Genomic DNA, 27,609 nt, shown 5'->3' with positions numbered 1-27,609 from the left:
TTTAATCAAGCCTAAGAGAACCAAGACCCTTTAAACTACTGTTGAAAGATAGTGCTGCAACCCCACTATCTATTATATACTAGTGAAAAAGAAACTCTGAATACTAAGAAGTATTAGCCTTTTTCCCCCCCTCCATAGCAGATCATGCATCATAAACAAAAAGTAAACCCCTCAGGCTAAGTAAGAATCCATCAAGAGCCTCCACTATAAATAGCCTCTGCTGTCCAAACCTTCCTCCCTCTTTCTCCCCACTAACAAGTCCTTTGCTTGGCATTACAGAATATTAATTTGGGGCCCTGAATTGGCCTGTGATGGCCATTTTAAAAGATAGATTGAAGTGGAGTGGAGAAAATGAGGCCCAAAGGCTTGCCCCACCCATCCACTCACAAGTGGAAGGAAGCACATAACCCTTGGGATCGAGCCCTGCAAGGACAAGGGAAAATGAAGTTATGCCAGTTTACACCAGCTGGGAATCCAAACCTTAGACTGTTATGCTGAGTGAAATATAAGAAGTGATTGCATCTTACATCTAGTTCCAAGATATTAGTAATGTAAAACTGTGATTTAGCCTGATAGCATTTCTTAAGAATAAGACGAACAGGGTTCAATTTGGTTTCTTTACCATTAAACAAAAAACTGTAAATACTTCATAAAATTTGTACAAATATGGTGTACAGCCATTTTAAAATGGGACGTAATTACAAATGGATACAATTGCACTTATAAAGATGTAGATACAACATTGACTTCTTGATGTTCAATATTTTTAGCTAGAAAAAGACACAAAGATGAGCAGTTGTTTTCAGGTTTTTAATTTTAAATAAGTTCCAATGGTACTATAAAATCCATGTGGTCTGTTTAGACTTTGATTACTGCACCAACTTTCTTTAGTGGGGTGATTACTGTATCTTTAAGACATGACTATAGTCGGAGAGCACTTCAAAAGACATGACTGAAGTTTATGTTTTCCAAAAGAAAGGATTCTGAGCCAGTCGTCTCTGGAAGTTCTCATACCTAGAAGAGACAAAAGTTTGTACCAATTAAAATGGCTTCCCAATGATGCAACTCAAGAATTACAGCTTCAATTTTCCAAACTATTACTGAAGAACTAGCCCAGATCACAGATTAAGTCATCTGTACAGAGGCAAGATTTAAGTATTACCCCCACACAAAGCATGGAAAACTGTTTAAATATATCTTTCCCCTGCATGGTCTTTTCAAACCCTGTTTTCCCAGTCATGCTTCAGGCACTTTGATAGTGAGAGGTATATTCCATTAGGTCATTATCTTTATGGTGTAGCTGATTAAAATTTAACAAAACTAAAACATTTCATGGATTACATACTAAACTACATTATAAGAACATTATTCAGGTTGCAAAGTCAAGCACTCAAAAGTCAGAAAACGCCCGTTTAAGGTTGCCCATATACCCTTAATTCTGTCCCCTTTGATTCCATCTGGTGAAATAAATGAGGCTCTTGATCTTGTGGAAAATATCGTATCTGATTATGTAATCGAAGACTAATGCATATGCGACATGTTCCCTTATAATGCATACGAAGAGCACCAGATAAGTAGTTTGCCATTTTTTCTGTGTATGCTGAAATGACAGTAGTTTAAACCCCAACATTTATGTTTTACAAATATAAGTACATGTCACAAAAATCCAGGGGTGAATTTAAAGAAATAAAAATAATGGGTTTTTAGATGCTAACATTCCCTACAGTGTGCTAACGCTTAGTGAAATTAACTATTCACAGACCATCCTACTTCCTCTATTGCTGCCATCTTGGACAAAGAGCATAAGTGATGAAAACAATGAATTGTTATAATCAAAGTTAATAATCTAAGAGGTTCCAAAAACAGGGCAGAATATGAGACCTTTTCAATAAATATACTACAGGCTTTGATCCTGCAGAAGCCAAAAACAAGCTTCAAAATCCTCACTTCTCACAAGCTGTCCACACTTCACAGATCACATTGATGAAATAGTCAATGGCCACAGGAAAGAAATACTGTCATCTCTGGAAAGACCTGATACAACTTCAAATGAGAGCAGAGTGTGAAGCTCTTCAAACTCTTGCTCCAGCTGGGCAAACTACTGGTACCCTATACGGCTGTGATCAGATTACTAGATCAATTAAAACTTTTGTCAGCTAAGGAGATTGCTTGATCCTATCTTGCTTTGGCCCACTTCAGTTTTTCTATTTCTAGTTTTTTTTTTAAATGTACTGGTACAGCCTCTGCAGACCTCCAGAGTGCCTGTCCTGTCCTCACCGATCATGTTCCTCTGATGGCCTGGTGCAAAGCGATGGGTGCATCCCTGCCTCCAGGGCTTTTCAACAGATTCAGTGAGGCATTTAGGTAGTGAACAATGTCCCGTCAGGAACCTAACTTATTTAACCAAAGGCCAAAGGACACTTAAGCAAGTCTTCATGCCAGAATCCCAGCAGGGTCACAGAGTGTAGTTCCCCAGTGAAATGGACCTCCTGCTGCTCTCTGGAAAGGTCCTTTTGCTGGTACTGGGCATCCCTAGCGGTTTTGCCCCTCAACTGTCACAGAGAAGCTGGCCCTTATCAAAATTGTACAGGACTTGACCAGACACTGTCCTGACTATTTGTTTAACTCCTTTCCCCTACCCTTCGTTTTTCTTTCAGGGATCTTGCCTTCTTTTACATTTGTACAGTGCCTAGCACATTCTCGGTGCTATCAGAATCAAAGGATAAGAATGGACCAGCTATGTTCAGAATAAATCTTAGGATTTCAAATTCTAAGCCCAAAGGAGAACCACTAACTACAGTAGAACCTCAGAATTACAAAAACCTCGGGAATGGAGGTTGTTCATAACTCTAAAATGTTCATAACTCTGAACAAAACATTATGGTTGTTTTTTCAAAAGTTTACAACCGAACGTTGACTTAATACAGCTTTGAAACTTTACTATGCAGAAGAAAAATGCTGCTTTTAACCATCTTAATTTAAATGAAAGTTTCCTTACCTTGTCAAATCATCTTTTTTTAAAAAACTTTTTTTTTAAAGTGGTTTATGTTTAAACACAGTACTGTAGTGCATTTGCTTTCTTTCTTTTTTTTGGGGGGGGGGGGGGGGGAGGGTCGGGGGGGAGGGCTTCTGCGGCTGTCTGATTGCATACTTCCAGTTCCAAATTAGGTGTCTGGTTGACCAGTCAGTTCATCAAACTCTGGTGCTCCTAACTCTGACGTGCTACTATATATTAAAAGTCCGTCCCCCCCACATTTCCCAATCTATGCTGGCTAGGAACCGTTACCCAAACCAGTCTGAGGCATAATTTTTAACTAATTAGGCTGAACTCATTTAATGCTCTTTGCCCTGCCCACACTAGATGGTCAAACCATGTTCAGGCAGTCTGAATCATTTTTAAGTAGTGTTTTAAAACTTGGTCTAGGTCAACATCCTTTGAAAACATGTACCCTGGCCTAAGACGTGATGACTTTGTGGGGAAAGGACTAGGAGTGTTCATACAATGTTGTTAACCAAGTGCTCCTGAGAACTTAACAGACATTGATTGTAGCCCAAGAGACGGCAGTGTGTTCTGCTTTCCTATGGTCAGTACCATTACAAGGAGTAAAGGCGGCTTCCGGAATCAGCCACATACTGCAGGTAGTGGTTAAACTGCCTGGTAGCAAACAAGAGTGAGAAAGGTACAGCATTTTAATGATCCAAGTTTAGTATTTAAAAAGAGGCTATGTAGAACAGAATACAAGAAGCTACTATAGTGTAGCAAAGTCAAAAGGAGAACTTTTAGTTAAGTATTTTCAAAGTAAGATTTCTGTATGGCATGAAAGTTAATTCAGTGCTATGAAACCCACAGTTTTGGTGCCTAGAAATAAGCTTATTGCTTGAGATGTTTTCCTTTACCATTTCAGAACCACATTTGCAGGGATGAAAGCTTCAGAGGGATTCGGTGTCATCTGGGCCTGCGTGACAGCAAATGATGAGGCAAAGTTATAGAAGCTATCCAGCATCTTCTGAGTGAACTGAAATACCAAAAAGCACACATTGTAAATCAAATCCATATTTAGAACTTTGATCATGCTTTTCATATCTAAAGCACTGTTCAAATGATTAGCTAATCTTCAAGCCTCATGCTGGGTGGATTAAATTTTTCTTTTACAGATGCGGGAAAGGAAGGCAGAGAGGTTAAGTAAAAAGGAAGTCTGTGTTAGAGAGGATTAGATCTAGAGTTCCTAGCTTCCAGTCCTGCCCTCAGACACCGCCTCTCTAAAGAGATTCTCTCAGAAACTTAAAAATATTTTGATTTTTATTCAGTTATTCTTTTCAAAAGATTAGTTTCCTGGAGCAAGTTTCTGAAAGAAAGCCTTAAACAACCTCAAGATAAACAAAAATAAAATTTGTAAAGTCTTATGGGACTAATGGATGATGTAGTGTTAAGACTTGGGCCTTCTCCTACAAACTAGACTAGCAAGTTAGTGGCAGCCTACCAATAGCACCTGCTGTTGATGATTTTGCCTACAAGTACTTCATTTTTTGTATTTGCTCACCTAGTGGTAATTCCATGTAAGAAGAGGTTACTTACCTGTAACCGGAGGTTCTTCAAGATGTGGTCCTTATATGTATTTCATCGTGGGTTATGTACGTTCACCATGCGCCTGGAATTGGAGAATTTGAAAGTAGCATTTGTTGGTCTGAGCATGCACCCTGGCTCACCTTATGCTTCTGATCAAGGCAATAAAGGGTGGGGTGGTCCAACTGCCACATCACTTCCTTCTCCACCACAAATCAGGTAAGATCCAAAGTACAGGGAAAAGAGAAGGGGTAATGGAAAACTATATAGGGACCACAAATCTCAAAGAATCTCCAGTTACATGTAAGTAACCTCCTCTTCGTTGAGTGATGGTCCCTATGGTATTCCACTGTGGGTGACTGACAAGCAGTACCTAAGTAAGAGGAGCTGCAAGGATGAGGATGGTAAGGTCAAATGGAGAACTGCCGTACCAAATGAGGCATCAGTGGCCGAATCTTGTACCAGAATGCAACATCTAGCAAACATGTGGATGGAGCTCCATGTGGTCGCTTTACAGATGTCTAAGAGGGGTACATCCTGAAGAGACGCTACAGTCGTGGCTTGATCTCTCATGGAGTGGGGAAGTCTGAGAGCTGATAGAGTAGAATGCAATCAGATATCCATCTGGAAACTCTGGATGAAGATGGCATAACCTCTGACTCTCTCCACTACAGCGACAAACAGCCTCAAAGACTTTCTGAATGGTTTTGTTCTCTGCAGGTAAAAGGCCAAGGCTCGTGAAACATCTAAGGAGTGGAGCCTATGCTCTTTTTTAACATACGTGTGTGGTTTCAGGAATGGATTGGTGAAGGTGAAATTCCAAACCACTTTGGGGATAAATTTGCGGTGTAGGTATAAAGAAACTTTATCTTTCTGAAATACAGTGTATGGAGGGTCTGCCATCATTGCGCCAAGTTAATTAACCCTCCTTGCCAATGGGTACAAGAAAGACGAGCATCATGGAGAGGAGGGACATTGAGCAAGTCACTAAGGATTCAAAGGGGCAGGGGAGCCTGTGTCAGAACTGAAAGAACAAGATTCAAGTCCCACGGGGTATTATCTTTTGAGAGGGTAGGAAAGTTCTTATTGGGACTTTCCAGAATCGAGTGGTTAGCAGGTGTGCGAAAATAGAGTAGCCTTCCACAGGGGGATGGAATGCACAGATAGCTGCCAAGTGGACTCACAGGGAACTGAGGAATAGGTTTGATGTCTTTAAAGATAGGATATAGTCGAGGATGAGGGGGATACCCGTAGCTTCTGGTAGAACGCTTTTCTGCTGTGTCCAGGATGAGAAGCATTTCCATTTAGATTGGTAACGTTTCCTAGTTGAGTCCTTTCTGCTATTAGAAAGGATGTCTTGCACGGCCGAGGAGCACACGCATTCTAGGGCTGACAAACATCTAAAATACCACGCCCTGAGGTGAAGTGGTAGTGGATTGGGATGCCTGATCCTGCCATTGCACTGGGTTAGGAGCTCAGGGAAGATTGGGAAGGTAATCAGAGGATGAGATGACAGGCATAGGAAGCTTTGGGGAACCAAAACTGTCTGGGCCAGAAAGGTGCTATCAGGATGACTGTCACTCTATCCTGTCTGATCTTGCATAACACTTGTGACAGAAGCAGTAGCAGAGGGAAGGCATAGTTGAACTGTTATAGTGAAAAAGGAGAGGGAGCAGTAAGCTATGACTCCCCTGGAGCAATATGTGGCACACTTGTTGTTGGCCTGGAAAGTGAACAGATCCCTGGTTGGGGTTCCCCATCATATGAAAATGTCATGAAGCTCTCACTTGTGGTCAATCGTGAAGCGTCTGCATGCATATTCTGCGTCCCCAGAAGGTAGGCTGCAAATAGGGTGATCTGATTGCTGATGCACCAGTTCCAGAGATTGACTGCTTCTGCACTCGGAGAGGCAGATCTCGCTCCCCCTTGTATGTTGATGTAGAAAACCATCATAGTGTTTTGGTGAGAGTTGATGAAAGGAAGAAGGAACTCGCATGCCTTCAATAGTACTTGTAATTTCAGGACATTGATGTGCATTCTGGACTCTTGAGATGTCCATGTTCCCTGTGCCATGTGGTTGCCCACATGGGCTCCCCAACTTAGTAGGGACAACGGCACCTTAGTGGAAACTTTCAGTGTGAGGTTCATAGAATAGCAGCTTGGGGCGTAAACTGACTGTAGCCATGCCTGAAGGCAACTACGGTTTTGTCTTACAAATGGAGTGACACATGTTGGGTGGGGGGAGGAATGCCAAAGCCACCACTTCATCCAGCGATGGTGATGGCAGTTTGGCTGGTTCAGGTGGAACTGCCAGAACCAGAGTGTAATACCCTGCCTCCTCCATTGAATCTGGGGATAAATTTGAGGTTCACTTGTAGGGGAGGCAAGTGATGACACTCTAGTGGATCATATAGATCCCAAAGGAGGCTACAATATGGCCAGTAGGTGAGGTGGACAGGTGGTGGCATCGGGTACCAGTGACACTGAGTCAGGTGAGGTGGTGGTTGGTCCTAGGGTCATATGGGCCTCGTAGGGAATGGCAGTACAGGAAAATCGGTTCCTCCAATGGTTCCAAGTTTCCTGAGAAGGAAAGAGTTGACTCGGGTTCTGATGGTGGTACCATCGGTGCTGATTGAGAGGTGTACATTTTGTATAAGTGCGAATGATAAATTCTGTCCCACCGACAGGTCTCTCGGAGGTGATATAAGCTCCCTAAAAATGGAGAATCCCAATGGAAGGGGGGATTCTGGATCCGGGACAGCAAAAACGTCCTATGGTGCAACCATGGATCCAGATCTCCTCAGTGTAAGAGGGACTCCTACTGTCTGGGCCATTGGAGATGATGATGGTATCCAGACATAAGACATCCTCATGAGCCGGGCCGGTGGGTTTATCTTTGGAACGGATTTAGATGAAGATTTAGTCCCATGCTTCCTAATCTCCCAACTAGGCCTCGCTGTGGGGTCGGATCCTCCAGCACTGAAGTCACACTCTGCAGCAGGAGGTGCCTTCCTTGCAGATTCAGGCCCGGGTACTGGGCAGGTTGGGGGTAGGATGTCCCCAGCCTGGGTCCGATTGAGGCCTCATGGTCAATTCCATGAGGTACTTACAGAGGCAAAGTGCCTGTCCTTCTCAGGTACAGCTGGTGAAAGATTGACAAATACTGTACTGAGCCACAGCATGGGCCTCTCCGAGACAGTAGAGGCAGCATTGATGGTCATCGCTGACTGAGAAGGATCGTGGGCCGAAGGTGCAGAGTTTGAAGCCCGGAGTACTGGGCATAAGTCTGGTACTCGAATGGGATACAGGAAAGGATGGGGCTGAGGACGCTAAAGATTCTGACTCTGACCATGCAGTGGTGAGCAGGGACTAAGGAGGTGATCGGTCTGCCTTGCCCTTTATCACCTCAGTCAGAAGCATGAGGCAAGCCAGGGTGCATGCGCGGACCAATGGACACTACCTTCAAATTCTCCAACTACAGGCACACAGGGTGTGTGTGTAATCCACAGTGGAATACAATAGGGACTATCTCTTGAAGAAGAACAATTCAAGTTCAATGCGAGATAATTCAACTTAATTTTAGTTTGATATAAATGAAGATTAAATATAAAATGGAATAACCACCTCTTAAAAACTATGTTTCCAATCATTTTTTCTTTTTTCTTTTTTTTTTTTTTTTTTTTTTTTTTAATACAGGCCAGTTGCAACTGTTCCTTTTGTAAACTTGTCCTTAACTAGTACAGCAGTCCTCGACTTCACAGCATTCAACTTACGATGTTTCTGAATTGACACCCTGATTTGACTTACGACAATTGATTTTGACTTTACGATGCTCGGTCCCGCAATGGAGTGTATTGTGGTTCTGAGTTACGACATTTAGACTTACGATGCAATTTTCAGGAACCAACTGTGTCGTAAATCCAAGGACTGCCTGTAATTCATCCTAGTCATAATCTGTAGTGTTGGAGCAGCCTTACTCCTAAGAAACAGTATGAGCCTTTGCCAGTCTAGCTGTGCCAGCAGAGCAACCTAGTGGAGATATAGTGGGGGATGACAGGAGTTCTGACAGCATAGTTAAAACACCTCCATGAACAACATTAACTAAGCCAACAGAAGTACTCTGCCGTCCACATAGCTGGATCTGAATGGGAGTCGGCGGGGGGGAGGAAGGCGGAGGAGGATAAAGCATTGCTTGTTGGATAGAGGGTATGATTTTTTTTTCCCCGCCATACTTCTAGCTGACACAGCTATGTTGTCGAAACTTTGTAGCGCAGACTAAGTCTGAAGCACATTTTTACATTTTTTAATAACAATATATTAATTGAACTTGGAATATACTTGTTAAAAAGTAACTTGGAAATATCAAATACCTCTCCCTTAACTGTAACTACCAACAAAAGACATTAGCTGCTTTGTCAATTATCCCACAAGGTACATTATCTTAGTGGTGCAAACAAACAGTAATGGAAGATTTGATGCTTCAGAGAAATATTGTTCAGAAACCATCCCGTTTTTCTCCTCTCCCACCCCATGCATGCTTAGTATATTTACATAAAAACTGCATTTGTTTAGGTGTGCTAGTTACGCCCGTTGAGTACTCCTCACTTGAAAGGCACTCTGAAGTCCATCACACCCGCACAGTTAGTTGTGATGACAGACTGGATTATAGCTTTATTTGGAGGAAGCACCAGCAGACATGCCAAACCCACCCAAAAAAAAGCAGAAATTGCACTTGTTTCTGGCATAATAGGCTTTTGAGTTGCTTGTTGGCTCGTTTATGGCTTGTAGGTTCTTTTTTTTTTTTCTTTTTTTTTTTTTTTAAATATCGGCTCCCAGGAAGCAGGGGTAAGGGGGGGGGGGGGAGGGGGGTAGGTGAGAGAGTCAGGCGTGCACAGCGGGCCCATCAGAGTCCTAGACTGCACACCTAGGGGATCTAGTCACATAGTGTGTTGGAGTTCTTAGGGATTGGCTTGTTTTGGCTTTGTTTTGAAGTGGGATTAAGCTTGATTTTTGGCTTATTGTGAAAGTCGGGGTGCTTATTTACATGAAAGCTGGCAACTGTGAGCAGCAGTGAACAGTGTGATTAACACTGCTGATAAGTTAGGTTTCTCAAAGTGCTCCATTACAGCTCTTTAGGAGTAACTGATCCTATCACACTACAACTATTAATCATCAGCAGCGAAGTTGATCATAAATGACCAAAAAGTTTCTGCAGAACTGAAGCAACAATTTATTGTCTGGATCAAGAAGCTAAAGCAGGGTCTGTCCCGAGCAGCTGCCACTGGCATAATTTCCCATGGTTCTGCACACTCCTCCCCTTTCTCTGTTCAACTGCCCAGGTGAACATCAAAAACCCATTTACCTCCCCTCTGTCTGAGATGAGCCTGGGGAGCTGGGACATGCTTAAGTCTAGGCCCAAAATATGGCAGTCCTCAGTGTGCAGGGCAGTTTCCCTCAAGAAGAGAGGGGCTTTCAAAGGTACCTTTTCACTGAATGGTCAGGAGACTGAGAGGAGAAAATGGGTGGGGTTCCGCTCAGAGGTGCTGGAGCAGGAAGAAACGGTGATCGTGGCAAAGGGAACATGTATCCAGTTGAGCATGGAGTATGTCAGGGTCCCTGCATCAGCAGCAAAGCTGTGCATCAACATATCACAACAGCAAGAAGCAGGAGGATCCAGCTAGCTAAGGCAGCAGCACAAGCCTGCTGATGGAGATATCACAATATCTGCCTCAAGCCCAGTCCAACTGCTTTGGCCATTCCCATTGTTCCCCAAGCAAGAGCCCTGAGCTTCAATGTGCAGCGTAGTCTTGGATCAAGAGTAAGTTTCTTCAGAGTATATCGGTGAAAGATTTGGAGCTGCTCTGTAATAATTTATAAATAAATGTTGGTTATTGGAATATTTATTATATGACTGCATTGGTTTAGACCAACAAGAGTGTCTGGAAAAACAGGCAGGAAAGAAAATGGCTCAAGATAAGCCGTTCCTCAGCAAATACTTGAGCTGTTAAAGTACAATGCTAGAACCACTGGCTCATTATCCTGCAGTACCTACAGGATTGGTTTTAAACAGGACAGTCAAACCTTGGGAACACAGAAGAACAAAAAAAAACAAAAAAACCCACACCTATAGCAGAGTTTAAAAGGGACTCTCTCCTCAGAATAGAAGCAGTAGGTGTTCAGGGAAACCAGACTGAGATTTGATTTACACTGAAACGTACTATCGGCATAGCTACTTTAGTCAGAAGTGTGAAAAAAATACCGCCCTGAACATAGTTGCGCCAGCAAAACTCCCAAGCAAATGTGGTGATGTCAATGGAAGAGTGACTCTGTCAACATAGCGTATTGTTTGGGGAGGTGGTGTGCCTATAATGATGCAAAAACTCCTTCTGTTGGTGTAGGCTACACCAGGGAGCTATGGCAGCATAGTCTTTCTAGTGAGAAACAGCCTGGGACCTAGTGCGGGTGCCTGAAGATCTTAGATCTACCTAGGTTATGTCAGGGGACAGTAAAGGAAGGTCTACACTTAAAATGCTGCATCACTGCAGTTTCACCAATGCAGCTGCACCATTGTAGTGCTTAAGTGAAGACACTCCTACACGGAGATGGGAGAGCTCCTTGAAAGATGGTAGCTATGTCGATGGCAGAACCTCTCCTATCAACATAGCACTGTCTACACAGGGGGATTAGGTCGGTATAACTATATCACTCAGTGGTGTGGTTTTTCACACCCCTGAGCGATGTAGTTTTACCGATATAGGTCCTGTAGTGTAGACCTGCCCTAAGACTCTAGACACACATTCATGTAGATGGTTAAAATCTTTTTTCCCCCCTCTAGTGCTTTGTGCCTACTACTAAACAAAATAATACTTTTGTTTTAAGAAAACTGTCTGATCACTGTACACAACCGGTCACAGACTCCCAAGGGATGAACCGCAGGTTCCCAAACTCAGTCAGTCCTGTAGGGTAAGCACAGTTAACACACACAGTACTGTAACTCAGTGCCTGGTGTAAAAGTGGGGAAATTGCAAACTTTTGCCCTGAAATTGGTAAAGGCACGAGGCCTAAAGCAAGTGAAGTTGGAGACACCAGGAAGGGGACAGAGGTGCAGCTAGCCCTGTTACTCTGTGACAGAAGACTTACCTTCCTAGTATTCCACCCCAAGTGTTTCCCATCCCCCAAGTATAAGCACTTTAAGTTCCCGCAACAGTTAGGAGCCTAGAGTACTACTTTAGCTATCTTCTTCATGCACCAAAGCCTCAGTTTCAGCTCCTGTGATGGAAAGGCTTAAAACATTCTTTTAAAGAAAGTTTACTTGAATTATAAATCATGTACATAGAACTACTTGACTGAAGAGGGAAATATATCAGCATTTTACACAAGTGTAAGTATGCAGACTATGGCAGTGGCAAAAAAAAAAAAAAAAACCCAAAAACGCACACAATTTCTATATTTTCCTAAGGGAAAAAAATCTCATCTGAAGTATTCTGCTGAATGAATAGACTACCAGATCATGATTAGCTTGATAACATACAATTGGAGGTTGTAGTTTTGGAACTACTGTAATTGTAACAATTTTTTACACCTGCTTTAACAGAGAGCTTGATTCTTAACTGGCTCTTATGCTATTGGACTAGATTGATAACTGGTATATTTCCGATATGGGAAATGTAAGAAAGAGTGACTCCACTACAGACCCCAGAATTTGGCCTGACCATTAGAAAGAAATATGTTTCTCAGCCACCCTGATGAGTCTGTGTTGACTGAAATTGATTGGCAGTTTTACAAGATCAGTGTTAATTGCAGAAGCACATCCAGAGACAAAGAGATTGTTCTAAAAGTAACAAGATAACAGCTGTCCTTTATGGCTGGTACAACTTTGTTTTCCTGAACTCTGGAATAAGAGGTGTGAACCCCCCACTCTTGCATGCTTGTCTTGTTTGTTTCCTTTTAGATACAATAAGTGGGATGAATAGACTTATTGAAGTCTGCAATGTCCCACTGATTTTAGAATGGTTATGTTAAAGGATGGGTAGGTGATTAAAATGCAGATGTGACAGGATATATGCTGGAGTGTGATTGTATGTATCTATGATTGAATGAGGAATGAAAAATTAAAGGTTGAGGTGCCAGTCTTAAAATAAGATCGTCTGGCTGAAGAAAGCAGTGGACGAGATAGCCCGATAACCCTGAGGGCATACTTGCCCCAAAGACAGGGGAGGCCAAAGAGCCGAGAAACAAGACAAAATACTGTCATTTCATCATTGCTGTACCATCTGCATGATTGACTATCACCTCAAACATGAGAACAGTGATTGATTATCACTTCAAACATGAGAAGAGCATGATTAAGCAAACCCTATAAACTTGTATGAGGATAAATCCCTATAAGAACAAACCCTGAAGACTGAGGACTTTGGGTCTGATTCTGCAAACCAACCTCCAGGAGCATCGGATGCGCATCAGACAAGGCCCTGCTCCACCCTCGTGTCCAGCCACCTGGCCAGTGACTTGGCACAAGCAACTCCTAGGCTGGTAACTATAACAACTCTACAGAACTTGTGTGTGAGTGAATAAGATGTTATAGCTATAACTGACTGCTTACTCCGATTCTTTCTGTATTCACAATGAACGTAGCATTTTGCCTTATCCCCTTTAATAAGATCTTGCTGGTTTTTATTTTATTGGTATAACAACGCTAATGAGCAAAAGACTGCTAGAAACAATGTTTTTAAATTACCTGAGTGAATGAGTCTACTGATGATACAGCAGCACTTGCTACAGGAGTCTGCTGGGCCAAATGTTCAAGCAATTCCACTGAGATCCCAATCTGGGCTACAGATGGAGTCTGAGGGATGTTCATTGCTCCAAAGGGGTGTTGGCTGCCTTTCCCTGAAACAAATAGCACAAGCAGCAGAAATGTCAAACTTGGCATCAGTACAACTATTATATTAAGTTGAAGTAACCAAGATTTCTTGTGTGAGGTTTCTTGTTACTTGCCAAGCAGAGGTCTGTCTACATACAGAATTACGAAAAAAAATGTGTACAGTTCATATACTAAGTGTGTGAAAAAATGCAATGGATAATTTTAAAATATAAAAATATCTTTAATCTTGCTAATAACTGGGAAGAGAGAGACAATCCTAACAGAACCTTACAGGGAAGGAGTTTTGTAAGGAAGAGTTAATCAGTTTTTAAAATCCCCTAAGACGTAAACTAACCTCCCCATTGAACCAGTTGGGTTGTATATTTGTATGCAAGATTCAGAAGCATTTGAACCTCTTGCTATTACTGACTTTTCCAGTATAACAGGGAGTATGATCATTTTTTTAAAAAGCTCAGGAGTATGATTTTATAGTACTCCTCTATCCTTTAATATCCACAGAAATGTTTACAGAAAAACCCAGAACCAACAAGTACTGAGGCACAGCCCTTTGGTTCATTCATTCAAAGTAAAAATATGACAATATTTATGCCTTGGATCACACAACTATTGTGCAGCATTTATTTTTAGCAGCCCCCATCATGGCCTCTGGATGCTGAATGAATTTTTAAATGAACGTAAATAAACCACCACTTTGAACAGCACCTAGAAGTAAATAAAAAGTGAATGCTTGTGAGGGTTGGTATAATGCTCCAGTGGTTCACACTGCACTAAGCAAATAGGCAGCTGTTTCTGAGGTTTGAGTGATCTTCAAGGCTATCCCATGTAGCATGCACTGCAGTAATCCAATCTCAGCATTATAAAGCCACCAATGACTGTAACAAGGTCCACATCAGAAAGAAATGGTTGCAAAATAAAGAGGCCCTGTTGGTCACAAAAGCCACTCGAGAATCCATTAACAATCCGGCTGAAAATAGCAAACCTTTTGTGCAGGCATCATCCCAGACCTCCAGCATCACTTCTGACTCTTCTAAACTGAGCTTCAATCAGCTCTAAACCCAAGTCTCAGGGGCTCACCAAAAATAAACACAATCATCTAGATTCACTGAAATCTGTCAATACCTCCTATTCAATGTGTATGGGAAGCCACAGAGAATGCCTGTAATGCCATTAGATGTGAATAAGACACACAACTGCACATAAGTTCTAGTGAATGTTGTAGAAAAACATCCTCCCAATAAAGAAGCAACTGCTCAGTACCACCCTCTGGATCATCTTAGCAGAGAATACCAGAGCCATTTAAGAGCTATGCCATAGTCCACATGCCAATAAGTGGTATCACAAGCTGCTGACTGGGCTAAATGAAAACTACACCACCACGTGACCTGGTTCAACTGCTAAAATCTCAGCCAGTGAGACTAGCATAAGTCTCTGCCCTACCCCAGCTCAAAGGAATCAAGGAAATCTGAAGATTCCAGAAGACAGTTAATTCTTCAGCAAAGGCCTAAATTAGGGGTTGGCAACCTTTCAGAAGTGGTGTGCCGAGTCTTCATTTATTCACTCTAATTTAAGGTTTCATGTGCCAGTAATACATTGTAACGTTTTTAGAAGGTCTCTTTCTATAAGTCTTTAATATATAACTAAACTATTGTTGTATGTAAAGTAAATAAGGTTTTTAAAATGTTTAAGAAGCTTCATTTAAAAATTAAATTAAGATGCAGAGCCCCCCGGACCGGTGGCCAGAACCCAGAGAGCGTGAGTGCCACTGAAAATCAGCTCGCGTGCCGCCTTTGGCATGCATGCCATAGGTTGCCTACCCCGGGCCTAAAACATTAGTATGTAGGAAGCAGGTACCATGTCCTTCCTAGCATGGTTTATGTAGAAACTCAATTAAGAGTCTGTTAATTTTCCATGTAGCACTGCAATCTGCAATGAAGTAAGTCTAGCAGTTACATTATCTGCCACCTTTACTGTATACTAGATCTAGATTTGTTTTGCCAAATAGTAGCTACTGAGCTCAAGAAGAGATGGTCCGACTCACAAGAGATCTTAGTTTAACCCAATCCAAACATCCCACATAAGTGTCTCCGCACAAAAGAAGGCAGTTGCCAGAGCCCTCTCACTACCTCCTGGTGGTCTAACCCACCCACATGCTGTTCCCTTCCTCTTCCCCAGTTGCCTCAAGTATCACCTCCTCAACCGAGATCTGTTTGATACATACACGCACACCTTCAGAGCTCATACACTGTTAGTGTTGAACACAGCACAGAACAGATACTCAAGATTTGTCCACTTGTGAGGATAAAATAAAGTTATCCTCTTCTGCATGTGCATTATATTCGGCCATCACAAGCCCTATAAAATAATACATCTGTTTTCAGTGCCTAACTCTTCTATTCACAATGTATAAATCATAAATTTCAAGGAACATGCAGTATTTCAAAATACTTCAAGATACAGACTAAATATTTTTGCATTCACAATTTTGCCTTCGGAAGCAATGCTGCAAAAGATCCCAGCATTTCAGGAAAAGAGCAAGCAGGGATAGTCTCTTCATACTGATCTCCCACTTCTCTTCCTTTATCCAATTATTAGCCACAGTACTCAGCTATTTCAGAGCGCCTTCAGGCTTTGAAATTAGTTTGGGTTTATTCTCTAGCCATTTCCTTTAATCAAACACAGACATGGTTTTACACCACAAGTTTTGAGATGGGGAGACTGAAGATTGATGTAAACCATCACAGCACCGGATAGCAAAAAGCTAGAGGGAGCAAAATGGTGACTTATACCTCTAAATATTACCCCCCACTTGTCATCTCATGTCTACAATCAGACTGTCGACTCTTTGATGCCAAGAGCATGTTTTTCCTCTTGCACACCAAAGTGCCTAGCACCTTTAGGCACAGTAAAAAATAAATAAATAAAAGCAAGCTTCCCCACTTCATGAAGGAAGCATCTTTATACTCTCTTTCCTGGTGAGAGTCAAATGTAATTGGTCTAAGTTAGTCACGGCTTAAAGGAGATTTGGAAGCTGGCACACAAAGTGAGCAGACAGCTACAAGCAGTTGCACTTGCCATGGTGTTACCAAGTGCTTCTGCTCTGAAGATCTGGTGGCTGGCTACAACTGCTGTGAGAGGTAGCATCTTCCATCAGGGCCATTTTGTTCTCATTTAAGTTTACTGATTTTTGTCTTCACCTTTTCCTTATGGCATCCCTACCTGATTAAAAAGGGCCACCCAAACAGCATGGCAAAGACAATCTTGATGGCTTGCTAGACAAGTTCCTGTCCTCTGGACCCACGCCTAGCAGGAGAGGAAACATTCAGACCTCAGCATTTCTGTGCCAAGAAGTTCTAGATGATGACATATCATTGGAACCCAGTATGAGTATCCAGAAGAATCATTTCAAAGATTCTGAACTCAGGGATGTAGTCAAAATTGATCTGGTCCCAGTTTTGATACTGGAGAATAAGAAAATCCTAAAAAGGGATCACAGTATCAAGAGGAAAAAGTCAAATGCTGCAATAAGCTTGAAAGCAGAGGACACTATCTGAAGATTTAAGTGATAAGACCCCAGCATCAGTTCAATTAGGCATGACAAGGATATTTAAGTGCCTAATGCAAAGCTAAGGGCACTTAACTCTACTGGGTGCTTATTGTACCAGAACGAACTGGTACCAAGAGCCTTTATTACTAAAAGCACTTAAAACAGTAGCTTTGATTAGAAAGAGTGAAATTTGTATCTCTTACTAAAAAGATCCGCTCCCTGTGTATTTCTATCCTATCTGCTCACTTTTCCCATAAATGTACATTTATTTTCTTTTTACTCCTGTTTGTGTTGCAGAGGCAATAAAGCTTTGGAAATGTGAGGAAGTTTCTAGTCTGGCAGTTAGATCACTCCCCGCTGCAGAATCCTTACTACTGGTGAAGATGCAGGATCCAAAAAGAGCAACAGATTGACTGTCAAAACCCTGGATGAGTTTACAGGGTTGGTAGCAACCAAAACTTATCTGAACTGAGTTGGTGAAACACAAAGAACCCCTAAGATGACATTGTTTTTACTTTGTTCAGCGTATACCACCATTTTCTCTAACTTTTGAGATCCAATGCATATGTTACACCAGCAGCGGTCAGAGCAGCATGTTCGATCTTTCACCACCTTTATTTGGCTTCAAGAAAGGGATCTGGAGCAGTGGATGACCCTGCTTTACTTCTGAGATCCAGAGAAGCCTGCTCTTTCAGCCCACTACCCCCCTGCTCCAGACGAAATAGCTGCCAGAAGCTCACTCCCATATCCATTGGTTAAGTTGATATATATATATATATATATATATATATATTAGTACTGCAAATGGACTGCAAAAATATGAAACATTCCTTTCATGTTATTGAAAAGGACTAAGAACCTATCTGTATGTTTGATAGAGGGATCAAAAGGAAAAAAATATAAATGTATCATTAAACAGAGAGACCTTTGAATTCCTTATTAAAAATTCTGATCTACTCAGGTTACCTGAAACTCCTGTAGGGAGAAGCCAGAAATATTCCTGATTAGTGTCTTTTGGTAATATGGGCACAAAAATTGATCACAGCAATCTCGGAAAAGCAGGTGACTCATTACCATGGTTACGGCGTTCATGTTTTTCCAGACATTGCTAGAGCTACTTAGGCCTGTAGAAGATAGATAATTTCTTTATTGAGGGACTTCTGATTTGAAGCTAGATATGGCTGACTTATTTCCAGCCAAACTGGAGAAAAAGATTTAGATTTTATCATTATTATTATGCTCGTCAGCATTCATGTTAACTAAACCACAAAAAAAGAAGTCTAGGTTATTAAGAGCTATTACATCTATATAACTAAGTTCTTCTCTTTTTTTAAGTTCTTCTAATTGGCAAAGATACTTTCTGTACTTAAATCTACCAGTAACTTATTTTGATATTGTGGCTTGTGGTCTAGACATCACAATCACTTGGTAGCAAGAGAGTAGTTAAAGGTTCTTTCAGGACTTCCAATTCTAACATCACACTCTTATACCTTACTAAAGTGCCTTTTCTGTCGTGACTGGCTTCAAAGTGACTTTTTTTTTTAAGAAATAAAAATTCTTTCACCTGCTTGAATTGTAAAAACAGATACTTTCCACATCAAGACGTTTAACTCATCAATAATACAAACTGCCGTACAAAGATTCTCAAATTTTCATGCAACTAGTTTAGAGTAGTCCCAATGATAGTAGGTTTTCTGGGAAGTTTAGAAATTAGAACATTAAACAATGGAAAAAAATGTCATTTTGAGTGTACTCAGTAAACATCTAAGATTCTAAAAAGAAAAGGAGTACTTGTGGCACCTTAGAGACTAACCAATTTATTTGAGCATGAGCTTTCGTGAGCTACAGCTCACTTCATCAGATGCATACCGTGGAAACTGCAGCAGACTTTATATATACACAGAGAATATGAAACAATACCTAATACCTGATTCTAAGCAGACATTAAAATGTACACTTTCCCTGCATGGCCTGAGAGGGATGCTGCTGGACCAGTCTGCAAGAGAAAGATTGTAAGTGTCTCACTGAAACACATTTGCAACATCCAAGAGGTTCAAATTAGAGGTCCATTCCTGCCATCTTTTACTCAGACAAGACTCCCATTGGTTTAATTGGGAACTGTAACCAATTACAGTTGGGACAGCAGGATCAAGTACTGATTTCCTCACTTCCTGTTGCTGTCCTCATTACTTTCTCAAATTGCTGTTACCCTTTTGATCCACCTTTACAAAAATGGTATTTCTGATAAATGTCATCCTGCCCTCACCTCAGTGAGGTGTGAACTTTAAAGCCTAATTGGAAGGAAAATACTCACATACATAGGCAGTGTTGCTCTCTCTCTTTGGAAACTAAAGAGAAATCTTTATCAATGCAATTTTAGTGTATATTCAGAGTCAAAAAACCGCACAGTGAAGTTCCCATAATAGCAACACAATTGCACACACTATATTAATGTATGCATTTAATAGTCCAACTAGTCCTTAAAATTATGTGCAACTTGGGCAAGTTAGTTACCTAGTGAAAGCTAACTTCTATATTCCCTGATTTTATGCTTAAGTGTGATTTTAACATGCAGGATAGGAGATTTTGAAATTGATCTCTCACATCTGTACTGCTTGGCCTTAAATATATCTAAGTTTTACCACTCCCATCCACTTGAGTAATTTATTTTGCTACCCTGTGGCCATTAGACAAGAAGTAAAAACCCAGTCCAAGTCACAACTGAACAGACTTTATAACCAGTTATTGGCATAGTTAGCTCTAAACATGAGCTGCATCTGCACAACACATGGTTAAAAATGTTTAGTTGCCTTGTTATTGGATTTTACCTCTGTCAGAGAGCTAGGCTGGCACATGATTACCTTCCTGTACTCAGTTCAGCATGTGTTTAGGATTTCTAAAGCACGGACAAGACTCCCAAATGTGCCAGTTTGGCCAGTCACCCTTCCTTTCAGCTCCATGTATAGTAGGACACTTCAAAGTGCATCACCAGTCCTACAACTGGCACTGCTTTCTGGCACTTTATCTCCTGTTGAGGCAGATTTTCCCAAAGTGCACCAATACAAACCCAGATAGGCAGACTGGTAGGTGCAGGTGCACTAACTCAGTTTCAACAATAAAGCTGCTGTATAAAAACAAGCTGAATCATGTTACTTGTAACTGGTCAGGTGACCATGCCTCCAACTGGTTAAGGTATCAGTTAGAAATTGTACTGAGATTAGATGATGGGTTCTCCTAGCCTTCTCAGTAGGATTTATCCCTCTGCATTTTATACCATGGATGATGTCATTAATTTTGTACCTTTATGGCACTGAGCACAAGTTATCATTTTGGGGGCTGATATGTGTTGGGATTCTTGGGGATGGGGTGGCGGGAGAGGAAGTAGCGTAAAAGTAAAGTGTGGTTCTACTCTGAGTATGGACTTGTGGGGTAGCATTTCTCTCATCTACAGTAGGTATCTTCCCCAGTTTACAAGAATGAACAGTATTACTGCAAACCTTGCAAACTCAGCCGCAGAGCCCAAAGTCAAGGTTTGCTTTTTGACCAACTTCAACAAAAAAATTAGGGCTTGTGATCGCACTGTTAAACAATAACAGAATACCATTTATTTAAATATTTTGGATGTTTTCTACATTTTCAAACATATTGATTTCAATTACAACACAGAATAAAGTGTACAATTCTCATTTTTTTATTACAAGTATTTGCACCTGTAAAAAACCAAAAGAAATAGTATTTTTCAATACACCTAATACAAGTACTGTAGTGCAATCTCTATCATGAAAGTTGAACTTACAAATGTAGAATTATGCACAAAAATAACTTCATTCAAAAATAAAACAATGTAAAATGTTAGAACCTGCAAGTCCACTCAGTCCTACTTTGTGTTCAGCCAGTCGCTCAGACAAATAAGTTTGTTTACATTTGCAGGAGATAATGCTGCCTGCTTTTTGTTTACAATGTCACCTGAAAGCGAGAACAGGCATTCTGATGGCACTGTTGTAGCTGGTGTCGCAAGACATTCACATGCCAGATGTGCTAAAGATTCACGTGTCCCTTCATGCTTTAATCACCATTACAAGGGACATGCGTGCATGCTGATGACCAGTTCTGCTCAACAACAATCCAAAGCAGTGCAGACCAATGCTTGCTCATTTTCATCATCTGAGTTAGATGCCACCAGCAGAAGGTTTATTTTCTTCTTTGGTGGTTCAGGTTCTATAGTTTCCACATCAGAGCGTTGCTCTTTTAAGACTTCTGAAAGCATGCTCCATGCCTCGTCCCTCTCAGATTTTGGAATGCACTTCAGATTCTTAAACCTTGGGTTGAGAGCAGTAGCTATCTTTAGCAATCTCACATTGGTGCCTTCTTTGCGTTTTGTCAAATCTGCAGTGAAAGTGTTCTTAAAATGAACAACATGTGCAGGACCCTTACCGAGATTGCTATAACATGAAATATATGGCAGAATGCAGGTAAAACAGATCAGGGGACATACACTTCTCCCCCAAGGAGTTCAGTCACAAATTTAATTAATAAATTGTTTTTTTAACGAGCATAATCATCATGGAAGCATGTCCTCTGGAATGGTGGCCAAAGCATGAAGAATGTTTAGCATATCTGGCACATAAATACCTTGCAATGCTGGCTACAAAAGTGCCATGCAAATGCCTGTTCTTACTTTCTGGTGACATTGTAAATAAGAAGAGGGCAGCATTATCTCTTGTAAATGTATACAAACTTGTTTGTCTTAGCGATTGGCTGAACAAGAAGTAGGACTGTGTGGATTTATAGGCTCTGAAATTTTACATTGTTTTGTTTTTCTTTCATGACAAAGATTGAAAAAGAGGTGAATTGAAAAATACTATTTCTTTTGTTTATCATTTTTACAGTGCAAATATTTATAATAAAAAATATACACTGGTATTCTGTGTTGTAATTGAAATCAAATGTACATGAAAATGTAGAAAAACATACAAAATATTTAAACAATAGAATACCAATTGAAATTAACAGTGTGATTAAAACGGCGATTAATTGAGATGAATTTTTTTTTTTTTTAAATCGAGATGAATTTTTTTGAGTTAATGACGTGAATTAACTGCGATTAATCGTCAACCCTAAAAAAATATTTTGCGATCTGTTCAAGAGCATCTGGCAGTCTGGATTTGTCCTGCAGTCCACCTATTGACTATCCATGCTGTAGTGCATTCATGAGGCTACACTTTAGTCATGGGTATTTTTAATAAAGTCTGGACAGGTCACGGGCAATAAACAAAAAGTCATGGCCTGTGACCTGTCCATGACTTTACTACAAATACCCATTACTAAGTCTCTGCTCCTGAGCCCTGCTGCTCTGGGGAGCCCGTTTTGAGCGGTGGGGGCTCACTGCCCACTGTGGCCCCCTGCTCTGAAACCCCCAAGGACTGCTCTCCCGATGGCCCCCCAGGGCCAGCCGCACCAGCTGCTGTTGCTCAGGCAGCCCCCAGGACCAGCTGCACCTGCCACCCCCAGGACCACTGCTGCTTGGGTGGTTCCCAGGACAGCCTCCAGCGGACAGTACAGATGGTCTCTGGGGGACCGCTGCTGGGGCATTCCCCACGACTAGCCACACCAACTGCTGCTGGGGCACTCCCCGGGGCCAGCTGCTTGGCAGCCCTAGGGTCAGCTGTACCATCCGCTGCAGTTGCGGAAGTCACAGAATCCGTGACTTCCGCGACAGAATCGCAGACTTATGCATTAAAGGCTAGAGTGCACATGGAAAAAGCTATTTAATTAGAACAGGCCACCTAATCAGACATCCCACTGAAGTAAATTCTACTATGAGTGCTGAAGTGCTAACTAAGAATGCTCAAAAATCTGGAAAGTATTTTCCAAAGCTGATGTTTCGAGGAATAAAATATACATGGTACATATATCATCTAGATTCCAAGAGGCTAGTTTTATGAAGCTACTACATATAGCTACTAGAAGCAACAGTCATTGACAAAAAAAATTAATCTTTGAGTGTGAATATAAATATTCACTGGCATTTCTACCTAAGTGCCTAACAAATGCTACTAATTAACATACAGGGTAACTCTCTTTTACACTAAATATGTATATTAGTACATCTATCTATAATCTACTGAAAATTCATATACAAATATATACATGTACAAATTCATATATTCCAAGACCAGAAGGGACCATTATGATCTAGTGTGACCTCCTGTATAACACAGGCCATAGAACTTCTCCAAAATAATTCCTAGAGCAGATATTTTAGAAGAACATCCAATCTTGATTTAAAAGTTGTCAATGATGGAGAATCCACCATGACCCTTGAGAAGTTTCCCAGGCATCTGACTGTTGGGTCTTGTCCACATGCTCAGGGACTAACTGACTGCCATATTTGGGGTTGGAAAGGAATTTTCATTTGGGTCATATCGGCAGAGACCCTGGGGGGGTTCGCCTTCCTCTGCAGCATGGGGCACGGGTCACTTGCAGGTTTAAACTAGTGTAAATGGTAGAGTCTCTGTAACTTGAAGTTTTTAAATCACGATTTGAGGACTTCAGTAACTCAGCCAGGTCACAGGTCTATTAGAGGAGTGGGTGGGCGAGGTTCTGTGGCCTGCAATGTGCAAGAGGCCATATTAGATAATCCTGGTGGTCCCTTCTTGCCTCAAAGTCTACAAGTCTATGTTTTTCCAATGATCAGTTACCCTCAAAGTTACAAATTTACACCTTATTTCCAGTCTGAATTTGTCTAGCTTCAATCTCCAGCCACTGGATCACATTTACCTTTCTCTGCTAGACTGAAGAGCCCCTTACCAAGTATTTGTTCCCCATGCAGGTACTTCTAGGCTGTAATCATCACCCACTTAACCTCCTCTTCATCAAGCTAAACAGATTGAGTCCTTGAGTCTCTCACTATAAGGCACGTTTTCGAATCTTTTAATCATTCTGGTGGTTTTTCTCTAATTTATCAACATCCTTCTTGAATTGTGAATAGCAGAACTGGACGTAGTATTCCAGCAGCAGTCAAACCAGTGCCAAATATAGAGGTATAGTAACCTCTTTACTCCTATTCAAGATTCCCATTTATGCATCCCAGGATCACATTAGCCCATTTGGCCACAGAATATCATCAGGAGCTTGTGTTCAGCTGATTATCCACCTCCACCCCCAAATCTTTTTCAGAGTGTTTACTTCCCAGGATAGAGTCCCCTATCCTTTAAGTATGAGGTACATGCTTTGCTCCTGGATTAAAACATTTGCATTTATATGGATTAAAACAGTTTTCTTAAACTCATTTTACTAAGCGATCTAGAGCTCTCTGTAGCAGCAGCCTGTCCTCTTCATTATTTACCACTCGCCCAATTTTTGGATCATCTGTAAACTTTATCAGTGACTATTTTGGTTTTCTCGCAGGTCATTGATAAATGTCAAATAGTGTAAGGATTGCTTCTTGAAATACACCTGCTCAATGATTCCCTATTTACATTTTGAAACCTATCACGTAGCTAGTTTTTAATCCATTTAACGTGTGCCATGTTAATTTTCTACGTCCTAGTTTGCAAAGTCTCCATGTGAAAACTGCCTGCAAACTCTGAAGAGTGAGAAACACTGCCACAAGCATTCACTTACAATCAGATACTACAACTGCCAGTTTCGATGAACTGTTTAGAATATAAGTGCTAGGTCTACTAACAGCCTCTTGAAAAGACACAGACATTTGGCTTTTCAAGTAGCATTCCAGTGTATAGCATGTCACATGATGGTTTATGAATAAGAATGTAAGAATGGGCATATTCGTTCAGACCAATGGTCCATCTAGACCAGTATCCTGCCTTCCAACAGTGGACAGTGTCAGATCCTTCAAAGAGAAAGAACAGGACAAGTATCGAATGATCCATCCCGTTGACTAGTTCAGTCTGGTAGTCAGCTGTTTAGGGACACTCATAGGACTACAGCCTTGACCATCTTGGCTAACAGCTAGTGATGGACCTATCCTCCATGAATTTATTTAATTATCTGGTTGAACCCATTTATAATTTTAGCCTTCACAACATCCTCTGGCAACGAGTTCCACAAGTTGACTGTGCATTGTGTGGAGTAGTAACAGGGTTCCTAAGAGCTACACAATACAAATAAAAAAAAAACACAATATGTTCCAATATCTTATTACATTTATTCATTAGCAACTAAACATCCACTTCATTGTCTAATTGCTTTGTTGTTTAATGGCTATATTTCACTGCTCTTACCAGATTTTAAACCAGAAATTTTGAAGATGGCACTTGGCTTCTCATTGGTGACAAACCCCAGGAGTTGCCATACTGCCATCCCACTCTGGTCAGGAAAGCAGAAGTAGACAGATCCTCCCATGCCCTCTGGAAATGGGATAGTTCCCAGCATAAAGACCACCACATGGTTGATGTTCTCATAGTCAGGCAAGTCAAATACAAATTTATCCTGGGCCACCTGTTGTGCCACTGCTTGCACCTAGAATATAAAACCAAGTTTTAGTTTAGAAATCTTTGACAACCTGTGAGCCCTCTTTTCAGAAATCCATCTAGTGTTTGAAAGAAGGGGAAGTGAGGCACATGCCAGTTTTAGTTTATAAACTGAGAGAGCGGCAAACCCAACCACATGGGAACTGTGTAATAAGCTGCTAACAAGGAATCACAGTCCTTGTTCTAGCTACACAGGCTTTATATCACATCTAGGGCTGTAGTATCAGAGTACCTTAGCTCCCCATGTGGATAGTGGTACAATATGGTACAGAAGAAGCCACCAAGTCTATAAAGTAGTGGCTGTCGACCACACGGCTCGCAGAACCCTAATCATGGAAACCTCTTTAAGCAAGAAATAAGATGATTTTATACGTTTAGTTCAGGGATGGCTAAATGTTGAGGACACAGAGCCACCCTTGTCTTTATTACAGAGTCCTTGTACATGACACATCAGTGCATGCATCTTGATATAGGTAGCTCCTACTCAGAACAAGTCACAAGACAAAATGCTTGGACCTATCTATCGCCTCCCATATGCCCATAAATCTGTATTACCAAACATGGTTGCAGTCTGCTGCAACTTGAGACAATCTTCTGGCAAGGTGACGTTACCCACCCATTAGCCAATAAAATGTGGGTGCCACCCTGTATGAGGGGAAGGAGGGCACACTGGGATGGGGTCTGCACAGGACTTGAACATCTGGGGACGGAGGAAGACGCAGTGACACATGTCATTTATGCAGGAGCTGCTCCCCAAAAGCAACAACGAGAAAGAAAAATCAGAGGCACCCCAGCTTGGAACCTGCCCTCCACAGTATGGCCCTTCCCAAACTTCCTCACAACCAATGCTATCACCAGGCACAGCCCACACCCCAAGAGACACACCCCCTCCCTACGCTGAGCCCCACACACTCCTCAAGATCCTCCCCCAGACACAGACACACACACACTCTCTCCATAGGCTAAAGCCCCCCACTCCTCCAGCTCCTCCCCCAGAGACACCCTCCACAGGCTGAGCCCCCAGGCACTAACCCTCCCCTCCCGCCACAGCTCCTCCCGAGCTCGCTCCCCTGAACCCCACCGGCTGGAGCCTCCTCCCTCGGGGGTCCTCCAGGCCAGGCTACCCCCGAAGGGTACGAGGCCCCCGACACAGCCTCCCCGGCCCCTCCCCCACACTAGTCTCTCCAGAGGCTCCACCCAGCCCGCCAAGGCCCCGCCCCTCCGGAAGCGCCGCCTGCCAAGCGCTGGGAACCGCTCACCAGCCTACCCGCCACCAAACAGCCGAACATGGCGGCAGCCGCGGAGCCCGACAGCCGCAGAAGCTTCGCGAAACGGCCGACCCCTCCGCAGCCTACATAATGCCTGGTCCCCCCGGAAACAGCCCCTGCCTGTGACCCCTAGTGACGGAACTACTTCCGGGCAAGGGGCGGGGCTTCGTCTACGCTCGTCATGAGGCCTACATACCCCAGTATGCACCGCGCCACGGGAGATGCATCCCGGGACCTGTCGTCCCAGGCTGCGCCGCGGGTGGATAGGGAAGTGCATTCTGGGACATGTAGTCTGTCACCGAACACGGCCTTTCCCAGAGCGATGGAGCAATGCATGCTGGGATGTTTATTGTCAGGCTGGGCCCTACTGGGTTATAAAGTAGAGCGTGCTACGGACTCTGATTATATGGGGGAGTACAAATTATTGTCTCTCAGAGGTGGTGGTGCCTGCTGCATTCTGGACCTGTATGGAGCTGCCAAGAAGGTCCTTCAGGAAAGATTTTAGGTAGCCCAGATCAAAGCTTATGCTCAAATAAATTGGTTAGTCTCTAAGGTGCCACAAGTACTCCTTTTCTTTTTGCGAATACAGACTAACACGGCTGCTACTCTGAAACCAAATCAAAGGGTTTCTCTGCAATGGTTGACTGGTATCCTGACATACAAGATACCGCATTGCCTGTGCTGGACTGTGATCATGTTGATAGGTTGCAAGGACACAAGTTCGCATTGCATCTGTTCATCAGGGTGAAACAACAGGTGCTGGGGGCCTTGTACGGCCCTTAACGTGTTTCAGAAGCCATTCAATTTGCACAGGCTTTGGTGGCAGGAGCCACATGGCATAACAAGAACAACCA

The 27,609-nt window shown here is 42.1% G+C and overlaps 1 protein-coding gene across 2 annotated transcripts; it reads right to left on the bottom strand.

The window, feature by feature from the left end:
• Window positions 1-796: 796 nt before the first annotated feature.
• HIKESHI (heat shock protein nuclear import factor hikeshi) lies at window positions 797-26,882 on the bottom strand. 2 transcript variants are annotated; one of them, XM_077808023.1, is made up of 5 exons: window positions 26,747-26,882; window positions 25,239-25,476; window positions 13,302-13,453; window positions 3,898-4,016; window positions 797-1,014 (listed from the first exon to the last, which is right to left on the bottom strand). In XM_077808023.1, exons 1-5 carry the CDS (start codon window positions 26,774-26,776, stop codon window positions 960-962), a joined length of 594 nt encoding a protein of 197 aa, XP_077664149.1. In that variant the 5' UTR covers window positions 26,777-26,882; the 3' UTR covers window positions 797-959. The 2 variants fall into 2 exon arrangements, with proteins under 2 accessions (XP_077664149.1, XP_077664150.1); XM_077808024.1 differs by having other exon boundaries at window positions 26,755-26,880.
• Between the last annotated feature and the right edge of the window lie 727 nt (window positions 26,883-27,609).

Source organism: Eretmochelys imbricata, chromosome 1 (genome assembly GCF_965152235.1).
Source record: "Eretmochelys imbricata isolate rEreImb1 chromosome 1, rEreImb1.hap1, whole genome shotgun sequence".
Lineage (NCBI taxonomy): Eukaryota > Metazoa > Chordata > Testudines > Cheloniidae > Eretmochelys > Eretmochelys imbricata.
The sequence above is the reverse complement of the archived record's forward strand: the minus strand, read 5'-3'. Positions and strand labels throughout refer to the sequence as shown.

Bases quoted from the DNA above. Each gene is read 5' to 3' on its own strand.
- HIKESHI (XM_077808023.1), bottom strand. From the start codon at position 26,776: ATGTTCGGCTGTTTGGTGGCGGGTAGGCTG. The intron at 25,477-26,746 runs GTGAGCGGTTCC...TTTATATTCTAG, and splicing joins GTTTGGTGGCGGGTAGGCTG to GTGCAAGCAGTGGCACAACA. The intron at 13,454-25,238 runs GTAAGAGCAGTG...TATTTGTTTCAG, and splicing joins AATTTCTGGTTTAAAATCTG to GGAAAGGCAGCCAACACCCC.